This window comes from Herpailurus yagouaroundi, unplaced genomic scaffold (genome assembly GCF_014898765.1).
Source record: "Herpailurus yagouaroundi ecotype Mexico unplaced genomic scaffold, PumYag 188, whole genome shotgun sequence".
Classification (NCBI taxonomy): domain Eukaryota; kingdom Metazoa; phylum Chordata; class Mammalia; order Carnivora; family Felidae; genus Herpailurus; species Herpailurus yagouaroundi.
This window is the reverse complement of record NW_024412419.1, coordinates 25,246,304-25,261,550: the sequence shown is the minus strand read 5'-3', so window position 1 is coordinate 25,261,550 and position 15,247 is coordinate 25,246,304. Positions and strand designations below refer to the sequence as shown.

At 49.7% G+C, this 15,247-nt stretch overlaps 1 protein-coding gene across 1 annotated transcript in view; it reads left to right on the top strand.

The window, feature by feature from the left end:
• The window catches only part of CAPN13 (calpain 13), an 81,422-nt gene that overhangs the window by 55,991 nt on the left and 10,184 nt on the right, over window positions 1–15,247 (top strand). Inside the window, exons 12-19 of the mRNA XM_040496877.1 lie at window positions 2,127–2,180; window positions 4,318–4,517; window positions 5,542–5,578; window positions 5,937–5,993; window positions 9,337–9,394; window positions 9,507–9,565; window positions 11,165–11,233; window positions 13,105–13,180. Coding sequence (XP_040352811.1) covers window positions 2,127–2,180; window positions 4,318–4,517; window positions 5,542–5,578; window positions 5,937–5,993; window positions 9,337–9,394; window positions 9,507–9,565; window positions 11,165–11,233; window positions 13,105–13,180 — 610 coding nt within the window. The remainder of the gene's footprint in view (window positions 1–2,126; window positions 2,181–4,317; window positions 4,518–5,541; window positions 5,579–5,936; window positions 5,994–9,336; window positions 9,395–9,506; window positions 9,566–11,164; window positions 11,234–13,104; window positions 13,181–15,247) is intronic.

The following is a 15,247-nucleotide window of genomic DNA, read 5'->3' as shown; positions in this document are numbered from 1 at the left end:
CACCAGACACCTGAACGCTCTCTTCCACTTGGTAGAAGGCAGGGCCTAATTCCCCACTGCGGCAACCAAAGAGACCAAATAATCTCTCTCCCCAGCCCCTGGCTGCAAATGGGGTAGGTGTGTGAGCCAGACTTGTCCAATTAGATGTTCCTCTCATGCCTGCCCACCCCCCCTTTTGGTCACTCTGGGTTTGGACTCTTGAGGAAGTCATTAAAAGTGGTAGAACCAGCTGAGGGATTATGTACAGCAAATCCTGGGGCCTGGCAGCAGCAGTGTAGGCAGATCCTGGGCTGGTGTCCAGCTGCATAGCCGTCTCCCCTCTTTCCCACCCACTTTCTCAGCTGCATCCTCTAGACTTCCCATAAATGGCTTTCTGCTCACCCCACGCTGATTGGTATCTCTTGCTTCCAGCCAAGAATCCCAAATGATTCAGGTGCCTTCTGAGAGGATTCTCATCCTCAGAGTACCCCCAACTCTTATTTCTGGGAAGAACAAAGGAAAGGGGCTGGGAAGGAATGGAGGCATCTGGTCTACTCAGCCAGGATTTAATAGTTTAATAGTTCAGGGCACCAAACAGGACTGCACCCCTCTTCTGATGAGAGAAAGAAGCCCACAGAGGGAAAGAGGGCTGCCCCAGTGCACAACTGGGGATGCTGTTCACATTGCCACCTGTGAGTCTGGTGCCCCAAAGCTGGGCATCATAGCAGCCTTGTGTTAACCAGTTTGCCCAAAGTCTTTACAGTTCAGGAGCCCTGGAAAGATCATAATCCTATCTGTTTTTAAACACTGCTGAGCCCATTTATCTACTGAGATAAATATCTACTGAGATTAAATACAGAGATGCATTTCTCAGCTGTACACTTTGCTAAAAAGGAACTCAAACCTGAGGTCTCTTCAGGCTCCCAGGAGGTCCCAGTGGATCTTGCAGGATCCTGATTGAGCTGAACACCAGAGAACCATCTAGTCTTTGGCAGCTCAAGAGACACTTGGGTTCCTTTCACAGTTTGGCTGAGAAACAGGCTGTGTGCATGCCAGCAAGTAGACCTCCAGAAGTCTGCAGGGCTCTGATGGTGTTTGCGGGCAGTGCTGCTTGCACGACTAATGTATACGGCCCTCCCACCCTGGCATGGTCCCATGACTCCCAACTCCTACGGAAGCACTGCTTTGCCTTGCATCAGAACAAACATGGGTGGTATACAAACAGAAGACAGGACAGAGAAAAAGGACAAGGGTGGACAAGTCATTTCATCTTCACCCCAAAGCTGCTCTCCCAGGCTGGGAGCTTCCAGCTCATTCTTGGGCTCCAGAAAAGCCTGCCTGGGAAAATCAGGTGGTCTGTACACATGGTTGTGTGTGTTGGGGTGGGTGGTGTTAGGCAGGATTAGCAGAGGAAAAGAACTGAAACCCACACCAACTGCAGAAGACACTGCCGGGTGGTGGGTGTTAATCACCAAGGAAGCAAAGAAGCTTGCTTTATTCCCTTCTCTGCCACTTAGACTGCTGGAACTATTTCCACATCCATAAAACAGGGTCTCAGTATCTGCTTTCAGGGTCACCGTGACAATCCAACACATTACACGGAAGCATCTTGCAGATGGCAGAGTGGCTTAAAAATAGGGCTGTGTCCTCAGTGCAATATTCAGTTCAAGATTAAAACTAGGTATTTCCCAATTCAGATGCACACAGACATTCCTTACGAACACCGGGGGCCTAGAACAAATTCCCACCATATCTTTCAGTGGTATGATGAAATAAAAGAAGTTTCTTCACGTTGGAACACCTGATGTTGAGAAACTGACATCTGATCTAGGTTCTGTCTTACCTCCAACCCTGTTAACATCTCTCTCTTCCCTTCTCTTTTATCATCATTGCTGTGAAGAGTAACCACACCTGGCTGAGCTGAGTTTCCTTCCCCCTTGACCCCCCTACAACCTACAGTGGGTCAGGTTTTCTTTCACATCTCTGCACAGGGGATGAGTAATGGTCCCATCCCCTGGGGGGTGCAGGGAACAGGCTGGCTGCCCAGGAAGAAGGAATGCAGGGTCCGGAGCTGGGCTGTTGGGATCTGCTTGACCCTGAGTTTTGGTTTAAGTCCCTGAACCTGCCTTTCTTTCTCTTCCCCACAGGTCGACCCTCAGGTACGGTTCAGCCCCTTCTCCTGCTTCTGTTGCTGTGCATCGGTAAAGCATTACGCCTCTTCCAACACCATAACTTTGGCACATCTCTTGCTGTTTCGTGGCTGCAAATTTATTCTTGTTATGTCCTGTGACGGATGCAAGCTTAGAATCTCTGAACAGGGCAACAGTGCAGGACGTGTGTTTGCTGTCCTGTTCTGGGGGTTGGACCCCTTGAGTTGCTCTCTGGTTTGACATCTAAGAGGATCTGGAACCACAAAACTATCCTCAAGCATTTGGCCTCCAATAGATAACACTGATGGAGCCCTTTCTTTCCCACTTAAGAAGCAGAGCTAGTGGCATCTTAGAGGGACTTTAGCCTCATGTTCTTCGTCACCCCTAGATCCACCACAAACAGGATACACACTCTGCAAATGCACCTTCAGGGCATATCTAGCTTATCTTACAACCAAATTTGCTCCCTCTCCTAAGCAGGCCCCGCATTGGTGCAGGATGAGTGAAGAGTAAGGATGGAGAAGGACAGATGGAGTTACAGGCACTCAGACTCCTTAAATGGATGTGGGCTCTGTGGGGCTGTTGCTGCCAGGGCATGTGTGGGACCAAGGATGGCAGGGAGGATGAAGTCACAGCCAACAGGTAGTCCCTGTAGCATGCTGGTGGGTCCAGGGAAGCTCCTCTGGGCCTTTCAGGGGTGCCCCAATAGGTAGAGAGAGGTCAGGACAGGGCATCTTCAAGCAGGGGATACTCAGAAGCCCAGGCAGAAAGCAGGCAGCAAGGAGGCCCCTGATACCAGTGGCCTAGCCACAGAGTTGAATTTAGGATCTGATTTTGGTTTTGGGCACCCTGGTCATGGAAGCGGAGCTTCTTGAAGGGTTTCAAAGGGAGGCACTCGGGTACAAGGAACAGATCAGTGTTTTAATTCCCAGAGCTGGAGAAAGGAGTGGGGACTCGGCCCAGGAAAAGGTACAAGACCCATCCCTGGAACTACAGGGTCAGGTCTTTGTGCAACTAGGCCTGTGTTAATTCGATGCTGGTCCTCTGAGCACTAGACCACCATGCCACCTACTCATGCTTCTTGTTGCCACTGAGCGAGTCTGCTCTGAAAGATAGGGAGCCTGGAAAAGGCTGCAAGAGCCCAGTGGAGGGAGGTGAGCAGGGAAGCAGGGAAATTCTGGACTGCAAGAGGTACACACACTTCTGTGCACACTCATGGATGTGCGCACACACACACACACATATGCACACACACACCCAGAGCCACAGGGCAGTGCTGACTTTTTGGAGTAGAATGGTTCTCATCATTGCTTTTGCCACAAGGGTTCAAGCAAATGAGGTTCCAAACCTACTGGGATCACTGTTAGTATCAGCAAAGTCATTGTGAAGGTTCCACCCAGCCCTTTCTGCCCACCCAGGACAGTGACCTATCTCCCGTCTCATCTCCTAGCTCAGCCCTGTCTCCACCCCCTGAAAAGAAACTCTCCCTTTCTCCCTGTTTTTCCCCAAGGCAGAGCTCACAAATAATCATTTCACGCTGCATAACCATTTTAGATGGAACCCCCATGCTCGACTGTATTGGGGAAAATTTATTTAGTAAGGGGTTTTTATTATGTAATATGTATGTGACATCTGGTAATGGGAACTGCATTATATTTATTGTCTTATCTCTAAGAAAATATTGAAATAAAAGGAAAATGATCAGGACCTATTATTCTCCAATGAGAAGAAATTCCAGGGCTCTGCTGGGAAGATGAAATGGAGGGAATAAAGGAGTCCAACTCTGCTGTGCTATATACAGTCCAAAGCATCCTGGGGAAGGTTCAGGAGGGAAGGGGCTTCTGGGGGTCCAAAAGTCATTCAGTGTTGGAACAACTTCACTAGTTTCCATGAAAGTCTTTATATATGAGCAGAGACATAAACCCCAAAACCCAGGCTACTGTGGGATTTAATGAGGTGAAACCATGTGCCGTACTTTTTTTTTACACTCGTTGTGGTGTCAGTGTTTCTATTAAATGACGGTCTGAACTCTGTGGCATTTTGAAAGTCCAGGTAAGCACTGTCACCCTTTTTGGAGCCTGTAATGCTGTTTTGGTGAATGATGTGGGGTCTGGAAGGTGGCGGGCTCTCCTGGGGGCTGGGCGCATGCACACAAGGGGCTTTCTGATCATCTTCATGTTTCCTCCAGTTCCAGCCCTTCTGGAAGAGGTTGCCACCCACCTTCTTTTCTCAATTCAGAAACGCTGTCAAGGGCATAGTTTCTAAAACCAAGTGCAACCTCACAAAGTACTTCAGTCTGAGCCCTGGGACCTATGTGGTGGTCATCGCCACATACAGAGAAGTTGAGTTTTTGCTCCGGATCTTCCTGAAAATGCCAGATGGTGACAGGTACAGGAACTCTGGGTTTCAAACTGTTTTATTTCACTTAAATTTATAAGAACACATTGTGTCATCCTGTGCAGCATGTACTGCATCAGGGGACATGGGGGGCTCATTTGCAAGAAGCCCACCACAAAGGGTGGCAAGAGAATCTCTACCAATAAGTAGACTATTGAGCAGGATGTGGCCATTGCTCAGTGGGAGTGCAGAGTCACATGGGAAGACAGAGTAAGGGGACCCACATCTGGCAAGAGGGATTGAGGAAGGCTTCTTAGAGAAAATGGCATTTGAGCTATCCCTTGATGGAAAACATAATCTAATGTTTAAAGGAAAAGGTAGTGCAGGTTGAAGAAAACAGCATGACCAGAATCAGGGAAGTGGGTGAGCGTAGAGCCTATTGAAATAGAAGTGATGTCAGCCATATGCACAGGAAGGTGGTACATGGCATGGCTGGCAGTTGTCTGAAATGTGACCAGAAGGTGGGGTACATCAGGGAGACAGTGAAATATGGGCCTGAAAGACAGAGCCCAATCATGGAGAGTCTTCATTGCTAACTCAGTGGTCAAGACTGGGATCAGCAAATACATATCCCTGCTGGTCATCTTACCCCCTGTTGGACCTGAGGCAGACATTGCTCTCATCATGGCCATCTTTACAATTAAGCTTGGATGAGGCCTCGGTCCCATATGCCAGATAGCCACTGTGCCACCAGAGTTGGAACATAAGACAAAGCTTATCTGCCATCTTGGCAATGGGGGTCACTGTGCATGTGTACTTGGTTGTGAAAAGGAACCATTTGCTAAATAATTTGAAGACCAGACGATGTCCAATCAAAAGACTAGGTACGTGGTTATGATGTTTATCTGTCTGCTGACTGTCATGGCTGCCCACTTCACGACCTGCTGTGCTGAAGTCTCTCCACTCAGATCCTTGGTATAAATGTCCAGTGCCACCTAAGGTGTCCTCCATATTCAAGCCTCCTTTAAATCGTGAGTTTTTCATCCTTTGTCACACTGTTTCCCTGGTTTTCTAGGAACCCGAGCAGCAATTTCAGCCTTACAACACTAAGGGTAGGTATGTGGAAAGGTTTGATTGGCAAGCTTCCTTGACCACATCCCATGCCCAAGAACTTCTGTCTCCTTTCTTACCTTAAAGCACTGACCAGTGAGAAGAGACACCATCATCATGGGCCAATGATGGCTCAAAGGGGCAGAGCAGAGGGGAAAGACCAAGCCTCCAGTGTCAGGCTGGAACCAATCCTCTTCCACAAACTCCAGTGTTCCATTCCCCTACAAATTTTATTCGATTGCTAGATGAAGCCTCTGTCTCAGATCCAGGTGTGGGGAGTGGTTCTTGTGCCTTCACTGTCCAAGACAGGTAGTCTCCTTCCACAGAAATTTGATGTTGACTATTTTCCCTTTGATCCAGGCAAGTCTTCTGGAAAATGGCTCCCAAGGAAGCATCTTCCACAAATACGCTCACCAGGTACAGTCCTTAGCATGGGATGAGTGATGGTGGGACTAGAGGAAAGGAAACTTATCCCAGGCCCTTATCAGGATACAGAGAAGAAAAGTGATGTAGTTGGTCATTTTATCAGTCTCTCTCCCTGGATATCTCCAGAACTAATAGGGCTACCAAACCAGAACTAGGAGACATCTGGGAGGGGTGTACAGCTTGGTAAGGATGGGGCTAATTATGGGGTGAGGTTAAATCTTTAAACAAGTAATTGGCGGGGCGCCTGGGTGGCGCAGTCGGTTAAGCGTACGACTTCAGCCAGGTCACGATCTCGCGGTCCGTGAGTTCGAGCCCCGCGTCGGGCTCTGGGCTGATGGCTTGGAGCCTGGAGCCTGTTTCAAATTCTGTGTCTCCCTCTCTCTCTGCCCCTCCCCCGTTCATGCTCTGTCTCTCTCTGTCCCAAAAATAAATAAATGTTGAAAAAAAAAATTAAACAAGTAATTGGCAATACCCCCTGAAATCTTTCTTTTTCCTGATCTTCACCCCCTCCAGTTTGACATTATTCCTCACAGGAGCTAGCCAGCTTCATTGAAGGCACCAATGATATTTTTCCTGCCAAGCCACCTAGGTGCACAGAGGTTTTTCTTAATGGTTTAATAAACCATTATAAAGAACTCCTTGACTTGCCAGGATAAAAACATCTGCCAAGGGCTCTGCACAATGGGCCTTTTGCCATTAATAGTCATGTTGGTTTGGGAAGTGCAAAGTGATGGATAGATATGATCATGTGTCCCATGTCGGCCTTGGGCCAGGCAGAGGCCAAGGACAGGAAGGATGCCAGGCATTCAGTGGGCTAATGGGGTAACTAGGAGGCTGCTGAGAGGGAAATTATTCAGGCAGCCTGGGCCCAGAGGGAAAAACAAGGAGAAATGAAGAATGTGGCTGTCATGAGGGGAAAGTGTTACGAGGAGCCGCTCAATATGGAACTCCTTAAAATCAATATGAGCCCAGGATTCAGGTCCACATCTGGCTGATTTAGAAGGCACTTCACTTGATGCAGGACAAAGTCTTCCCAGATGATAATCCCCAGTCTGTGAGCTCCCAGAGGAAGGGATGGCACCATATGCATTCTTTGTCCCCAATACCTATCACTGTCCCTGGCACAGAGAAAGTGCTCTGTCAATCTACATTGAATTAAGACAGATTAGCTTCTCCAGAGCAGATGTCCAAACTAAGGTTATTGCCCCAAGGCAACAAACAGGACCTAATTAGGAGACCTGAGACCAAGCTTCTTTCAGGGGCAGATGGCAAAATCCTCAACATGGTTCATGCACCTGCACATCTGAAATAAAAAATATAATTTGTCATATGACAAATGGTACAGGTTCCCTAATCAGGGTTTTTCCAAATAACAACCAAATGTCTCCTCACAGAGGATAACTGGTAGCCCATATGGGGCCTTTGTAGGAATTAAAGTAAAAGACACACACAGCTTTGTGCCAAGGTGTATAGCTCGGAAGTGAAACAGACTGGACTGCAGCCCCTTTTCATCTCTTGGCTGGGCACCCTTGAACAGGGCTAGCCTGGCATCATTCTGCACAGCCTATAAGCAATTCTCAGAGGCTGTAGCCTCAAATGAAAGTTGAAAGCAAGATGTTTGTCCGTGCACTCCCCGAGTCCTCTCTCCTGATCTCTATCTGTTTAGTTTCAAGCGAACACAGTGACTTCCTACCACTGCTACCACTACCATGATCTACCTTCATCAGCCATGATAGTGGTGATGGTACTGTAACCCAAGTCTGCCTGCCAGAAAGTAAGGAACTCTCAGCCTCTGAGTTAGGTCATGTCCATCTATCCACCATTTATTCAATTGGCAAACATATACAAAATACCTAGGACATTCTAAGCACCACACAAAGTTTTGGCATCAGCTCCTCAGGAATCCTACATCGAAGTGGTGGAGGAAAATGTGCAATTGTTTTGGAATTTGCTTAAGGCAGCCTTCATCTCTATTCCTCATCTCCTCAAACATTTTGGTGGTTCTTGGGTGCAGGGTCCAAATCACAAGCTGTCCTAGGATAGAGGGACGTGCAGTAGGAAGGAGACATCGTCCATGTCCCAAAGCTACTTACATTCTAGTTGATAACTTACATTCCATGTAACGGTAAGTGTTCCTTACCAAATGGTCTGCAAGTTGCCTGCCATGATTCTTTTGAGGAAAGAACTCTGTTGCTAGTGGGCACACAATGCTGACTTTGCTGACATAACCCAGTCAATGAGATGTTGGAGGGATGACTGAGAGCCAGTTTCAAACACTGTTAGGGTGTTTTTCTTGGGGGCATTATGAGGGATTCTCCCATGAGGACAGGCTGTGGGACTGCTTTTGCTTTCAGTTGAGTGGTGAGGCCATCCCTGGGGACAGCATGCCTGTCATCTACGGGGTGCTGGTTCTCAGAAGAACCCAATGAGACACTTTCCTCCACCTGACCCATTACCACTCTGCAAAGCCACCAGCTGAGGGACCTCACTCCGGCTCCCTCTCCCATGTAAAGCTTTCCCAGGGTGCTGATGTGATGTGACATCACCCCCTCAGCTTTTACCAGCCTACGCGTAAGAAATGGCCATGCACAGCACGGCTCTGCTTCTCTATAGAATCATCATGGAAGACACTGCCCATAAAGCTGCTCAATGTCCCTAGGAGAAAATCGAATGCAGTTAACAACTTCAGAAGTTCCGGCTGGGAAAAGTTTCTCTCCCCTCAGCCTCCGCTGCTTCCCGTTTTTAATCCAAGGAAAACCATGTCTTCCTTTTTGCTTCAGTAGTTAGGAAAACTAATGCTAAGTAATGTGCTCAATTAGAGCGGCTTGTCTTAGCCTAGATTTCTGGCACTTTCATCTCTTCTTACCACACACACACACACACACACACACACACACACACTCACATTCACACTTATGCTCACACACTCGGTAGTCATATTTTCTCTCTATCCCTTCCTGGAGGCAGATGGGAAAACACCTTCAGGGCTGAGTTGATTCATTCAACAATACTCCTCCTGAGGGGCTCCTAAGTGCCAGGTAAGGCAGAAAGGAAGGAACCACTGCTGTCCGGCCCCATAATAAATGAAGAGATAAATGCAAGGTGACCCACACATGGTACCCAACGTTAGGAGTGATGAGCACTACAGATGTTCACGGGAGGGGTATCACCATGGCCTGGAGCGATCGAGAAAGGCTTCATGGCAGAGGTAGGTGGGCACTGGGTGGGAAGCAAGGGCTTAGAAATCTGAGTGCTTTTCCAGAACAAGGCAGGTAATGCCCCTCAGCTCCTGAGCATGGATGGGACTCCTGTATTCCTCTCTTGTTTGGATCAGGGGCTGGACATTGATGCAACCCAGCTTCAGAGCCTTCTCAACCAAGAGCTCCTGAGAGGTAAGGTCAGACCCACAGGATTGCTGGCCCCAACCTCATGCCCCCTGCTGAGCCAGTCTGGTGTCACTCCCCACCCCCGACGTTTCCATCCTTCCTGTTCTCTGCCCTCCAGGAACTCCAGGGGACACCTTCTCTTTGGATGAGTGCCAGAGCATCGTGGCCCTGATGGATGTATCCTTTGCAGCCCCCCACACCCTGGCTCCTCTTGCAACTTTAAGAGCCCATCTGCTCTGCGGGCTTCCCCAGGGGTCTAATTCGGATGTTAGGAACATTTTTACTTTCAGTGTTTTCTCTTCTTTGGTTCTAAGGGCTCACCAGAGAGTCTGGGCTTCTGTGGATTCTATACCAATGCACTGACTCTCCAAAACAAGCATAGCAACCATGACAGTAGTTACCATCTATCAAGTGTCTATGGCACACCAAGAACAGTACTGGTATATGGACTTTTCCTTGTGGTTCTTGCAAAAAGCCCCCATGATATAAGAAGTAAAGAGAAGGAATTCAAAGAGGCTAAGTAATTTGTTAAGTAATCACACAGCCAGTCAGAATTTGTGCCTGTGTTTGAAGAGTTTTCAGCCTCCGGAATCCGTGTCCTAACATCATTCTACACTGCCTCCCTGTAACACCAAGGGGGCTATTTTCCTTCCGCCCTTCCCCTTGCCACTGGTCAAGTCTTCATTAAGTTCCTTATTCACCAAGTCCCCATTAAGTGAAGATAGCAACCCCTGAAACTTGGAGAAAATGCCTTGATCTACACAGCAGCCATACCCCTTGATTGCTACCAGACTGCAGCTGAAGCTGTGGAAGCTGGGGCTAGAGCACTCCAGAGACGTGCCCGGGTTCCAGGGACACCAGTGGCCAGACTGGGAATTAAACCCAGGTCTCCTGACTCCTGTCCTGACTTCTCCCTCCGATGAGCTATTTCTCCCCTGCTGCCCCATCCAGGCAGGAGAGACTAGCCCCCCATGGGCATGCCCCCCAGCTGCTGCTCTGAGGCTCATCCCTCTGTGTACACGGCCTCCCTGGAGTGAGGCCGACCCCCACTTCTTCACTGTTAACAAGGCCCGATTGGGAATGGGAGGCCGGCCATTGTCGAACAAGAGGGCCTCTTGATGAAGTCATAAATCAGGCCCTGTCTCTGCTGGCTGTGGTTTGGAATCACTGGGAGACACTGCCCAAACCCTCACTGATTAATGAAAGTGGCCCACGGCACCCCACAGCCTGGGGCCAGTGGTCCTGGGGGAGGTTGGGTCTGCCAAACCCCTGCAAAACAGACAGGTCTGTTCTGCCCTTCCTCCCACCACGCCCCGCTCCCCTGCAGCAACTCAGAGTTGGATTCTTTTCCTCACATTAGCTCTCATTAAACCCATCTTATGGGGTGACCGGGCCTGGCTCTAATGCCATTTGTGTCTATGCGCACTTGCCTTTCGTGCTGCTGCAGGCGTTGCAATGACCCCTCATGCTCCTTCCCACTCCCCCCTGCCAGGGGCCCCACCCCTCCCAGTACAGGCTGTGTTCAGGGCTTTCTCTTCCCCTGGATGCAAGTGATATTGACCTCCTTTCCTCAGGGCTTCTTTCTCCCTCTGATTGTCCATTTTCCTTTGTAAATTAAAGCTAAGCCAGGTCCCTTTCAGACACAGTGGGAGCCGGCTACTGTGGGGCCATGTCCAGGTGACACTGGACTGGTTGATGGATAGAACGGCTCCCGGCTCTGTCGGCAGGGTCTCTGCTCCCTGCATGCTGCATGGTTAACTCTTAACTCCCCACCAGCTCAAAGCGAATGGGAGGCTTGAGCAAGAGGAGTTTTCAAGGCTGTGGAGCCGTCTCGTCCAGTGCCAGGTACCGGCAATGTTCTCTTTTTGTCCAGTTTAACAAATATCTGGTGCTGGGTGCCTGACCCCCACAGGGTTGAGGAGCATGAAAGAGGAGGAACTCACCAGGCCTGCCCTCAAGAAGGGTCACATTTCAGGTAGACATACACGCACTACTAGAAGGCAATGCTCGAGCAAGTGGCAGGGTGACGAATGTTCTAGGAGGTTGGAGAAGAGAAGGGTCACCGTGGACTATAGTAAAGCCACCAGCTCACTTTGCCCTCCTCAGTCCTCCCCGGGCCCCTGAGACACTCCCCCGGTGCACTAGTTCATCTCATTCCCCTCCCATCCACGTGCCAGATATGACAACATCACAGATGTGGCCTGTGGCCTCACCGTTGTTCTCAGGATGAGGTCTGAACTCATCAGAGCTGTATGCAAGCCCCTTTAGCTGAGACCCTACTTTGGGTTCCAGGAGAAGCCCTTGTACTCATCCCACTCGCTCTTTTCAGACCCCAGGTGTGTGACGTAGAGCCTGGCCAGTATCTACCACACTGATTGTCCAGCCGCAAGAGTCGCTTCCCCTGAGGCCTTGCCTGCCTCCTCCAGGCCCGGGTGCTTCCCCCTCAGCTCCTAACACCCGAATCTACAATAATACGATGAAGCGTTCTCATGTGGCTATACCAGGATGTGTCGCCTAATCCCTGGCTTGGAGTCATTTGGCTTTTCTGAGGACACTGGAATGGCTGATGTGTCCCCCCATTAGATCATAGGGCAGGGGCCCCTTCATAGTCATCGGCTTCCTCCAATGCCTTTCTTAGTGTCTAGTACACAGCAGGCGCTCAAAACTGCTGAACCAGTGACTGAACTCATGACCAAATGAGCAAGCGAATCCCATTTGAGAGTTGCTCTATATTCACCAAAAGTCAAAGAAGGCCCGAAAATGTTCTCGGGCTGCTATTTCACAGCGATTGTTGCCCCAGTCGGCCTTGGTCACTCGCACACAGGCTGGGGGTATTTTGCCTCAGAACAGCTCCTGTGGGCGGCTGAGCACAGGTCCCAGACCAGGAGCCCAAGTTCAGTCGCGTGGCGCTTGCGTGTTTACTCCCTGGAAGTCACCTGCCCAGGTGCCTGTTTCCTCACCTGGGAAGTGCGATGCTGATCGGGGCTCCGGGGAGAGTTAGGGAGAGGCAGCAAAGTCCCGGGTGCATGGAGAGCTGCCCTGCACAGAGATGAAGGCTTAGAGTCACTACCTCCTTCAGCTGCGCTAGGACCCAAGTTACAGTCCTCGCCTGCCCGCCACACAGTGCTCACTGCTGTGCAAGGCGCTCTCCTAAGTGCTCCGTACAGATTTGTTCACTGACCCTGAGCTACAGTCCCCATGAGGCAGGTGATGTAATTCGCACGGTGCTGCGGGGGGGGGGGGGGGGGGGCTGAAACTGAGGCCTGGAAAGATTAACTTGCCCAAGGTTACACAGCTGGTAAATAGTCAAGCCAGGATTTAAACCCAGTGGTTCAGTTGCCAAATCTTCACCACCACCCTATGCAAAGTCTTTAGTGAACTCTGCACCTCCGGAGTGTAGCAAGCTGCCACGTGTCAGGAGCCCAGTCTAGGACGTGAGGAAGGAAAGACAGGAGGTCAGAAGAGAGGAAGGCGCAGGCCTGGGAGAGGAACCCATGGCCCTGCAGCTGGTGGCCAGCGTGATCGGCTTCACCGGGTGGAGCCCATTCCTGCCTCTCCCCCCATCCTCGGCTGAGCTGCCTCTGAGCTGGATCCACTCAAGGTTTATGCCTCCAGGGATGCAAAAGGGATTTCTGAGAACTCTCTCTGCCCAGGACATCCTCTTTAAGGTGGGCAAGGGCACTGACATGGACTTCTTGCTTCTTTTCCCAAATCAGAATGTTTTCCAGAACATCCAGAAACGTTCCGGAGTTTTCCTGAGTGTGGATTTGTGGAAGGCTATAAAGGATGCAGGTAAAGCAGGGGCCCCTTGGGGGTGTCATGATTGGGGTAGCAGTGATGGTGGGTGTGTGTGCATGTGTGTGTGGGTGGAGGGAAGGAGAGAGAGAGAGAGAGAGAGAGAGAGAGGCGTGCACACCCTTAGCCTGCTTGTAGGCAAGACCAGTGCTGACAGTCAGGAGAAAACAGAGCAGCAGGTTCTCTGTCCTGGTTTACACCGGCATCTGTGGGCCTCCAGGCTCAGGACTCAGTCTCCATCCTCCCCAACTTGAGTTCCCATGTGCCAGTCAACTTTCCCAACTGCCTTGTATCCCAGAACAACTCTTACTGTAGGAAAATAACCCCGCGTGATTGATACCCTACCAAAACTCAAGGTTGCCTTAGAGACACTTCCATGTCAACATCTGGCTGTCAGGGTTAAACACCCATGAGCAGGTGGATGTACTGTCCTCACAGAAGGTTTGGAGCAAAATGAAATCAAACAAACCTGTCTGCTTCAAGAGTGCAAGCGCTTTGAGCCCTCGGATGATGATAAGCATACCGTAGGTGCCTAAGAGCTTCAGAGTTCAGGGAGAACCTGCACTCACGTCATCACATTTAATTGTCCCAACTACTTTGTGATCAGGAGTCATTATCTGCCTTGTACCGGTGGAGGAAATGGATCACAAAAAGGTTAAGTCCAGAAACTGCCACCTTCCTTGGGAAAACGTAAGATCAGATTCCCCCAGGTAAATGCCAGGGAAAGAGGGACTCTGTGGTTCTTCCTCTGGTGACTCCCAGCCTGGAGAGCCGGAGGAAGCATCTTTATGCCTTAGCATCTGTCCTTCTCTTAATTCTTCATAGTATACAGCAGCGGTTCTCAAACCTGGAACTCTTTGGAAGCTTGTTAAAGCACGGATTGATGAGCCTTATCCCTCACCCAAAGTTTCTGATTCAGGAGAGCTTGGGTGGGGCTGAAGAATTTGTCTTTCTGGAAGGTTCCTAGGTGAGGCTGATGCTCTTGATCTGGGGGCTATGCTTCGAGAACCCTCGAATAGCTACAGAAAAATGAAATCCCATAGGAGACCACACTAATGACTCCAGAATAATAAAAGGGAGAAAGATAGAGAATAGTTGGAATCTAATTAAAAATCTTCAAGGACCAAGCGGATAACTGAAAAGGGCACTGGAGCTAACCATAAGAAAAGAGGGTGATTTTGAATGTGGCAAGTTGGAGAGTACATATCCTATCTAAAGGCATTCAAATTCACATTTTATTAATTCTGCTAGAGAAACCAAATGTCTCTGGTGCATGGGACCCACAGGCCACAAGGCTCATCCCCTTGATGGATGGTTTGGCTTGCGAGGTTCTGCTGGCCCACCAAAGCTTGCAGGCGTGGCCATTTGCTAGTCTGCTCTTGTCTTCTAGGTGGTTGGTGCCTCCTGGAGCTCATAACCAGACATGCAGGACAGCAAGGCACCTCTACCTTGCCCGCCTATGGCCACCTTCTGACTGTGGTCTCCCCTCTGAGGACCAGCCTCTTTCCTGGTCATCCAACTTAGGACTAAACCTCTCACTTCCAGGAACCACATTTGCTCACACTAGCAGCACCCACCTGTAAGACCCACACACAGTCATGGAGTTGGGGAACAAGGTTGTTTTATAAAGTCACCAACAGAGAGAGGCCTGACAGAGGCAGGGCTGGGAGCAAACTCTGGGTGTCCTGGAAGCTCCCATTTCACATGGGAATTAGCAGATGATTGTCCCCAGCACAGTCAGTGTCTTGAGTATCTTGAGTTGGTAACTGGCCAAACTCCAGAACAATGTCATTGGGGCCCGGCAACCAACAAGAAGGAAGTAACCATAGAACCATAAAAATACAAAGTGGAATGGGGCCCCTGGGTGGCTCAGTCGGTTGAGTGTATGACTTTGGCTCAGGTCATGATCTCATGGTTCATGAGTTCAAGCCCAACGTTGGGCTCTGTGCTGACAACTTGGAGCCTAGAACCTGCTTCAAATACTGTGTCTCCCTCTCTCTCTCTGCTTCTCCCCACTCATGCTTTGTCTCTCACTCTCAAAAATAAATAAACATTTTTTTTTTT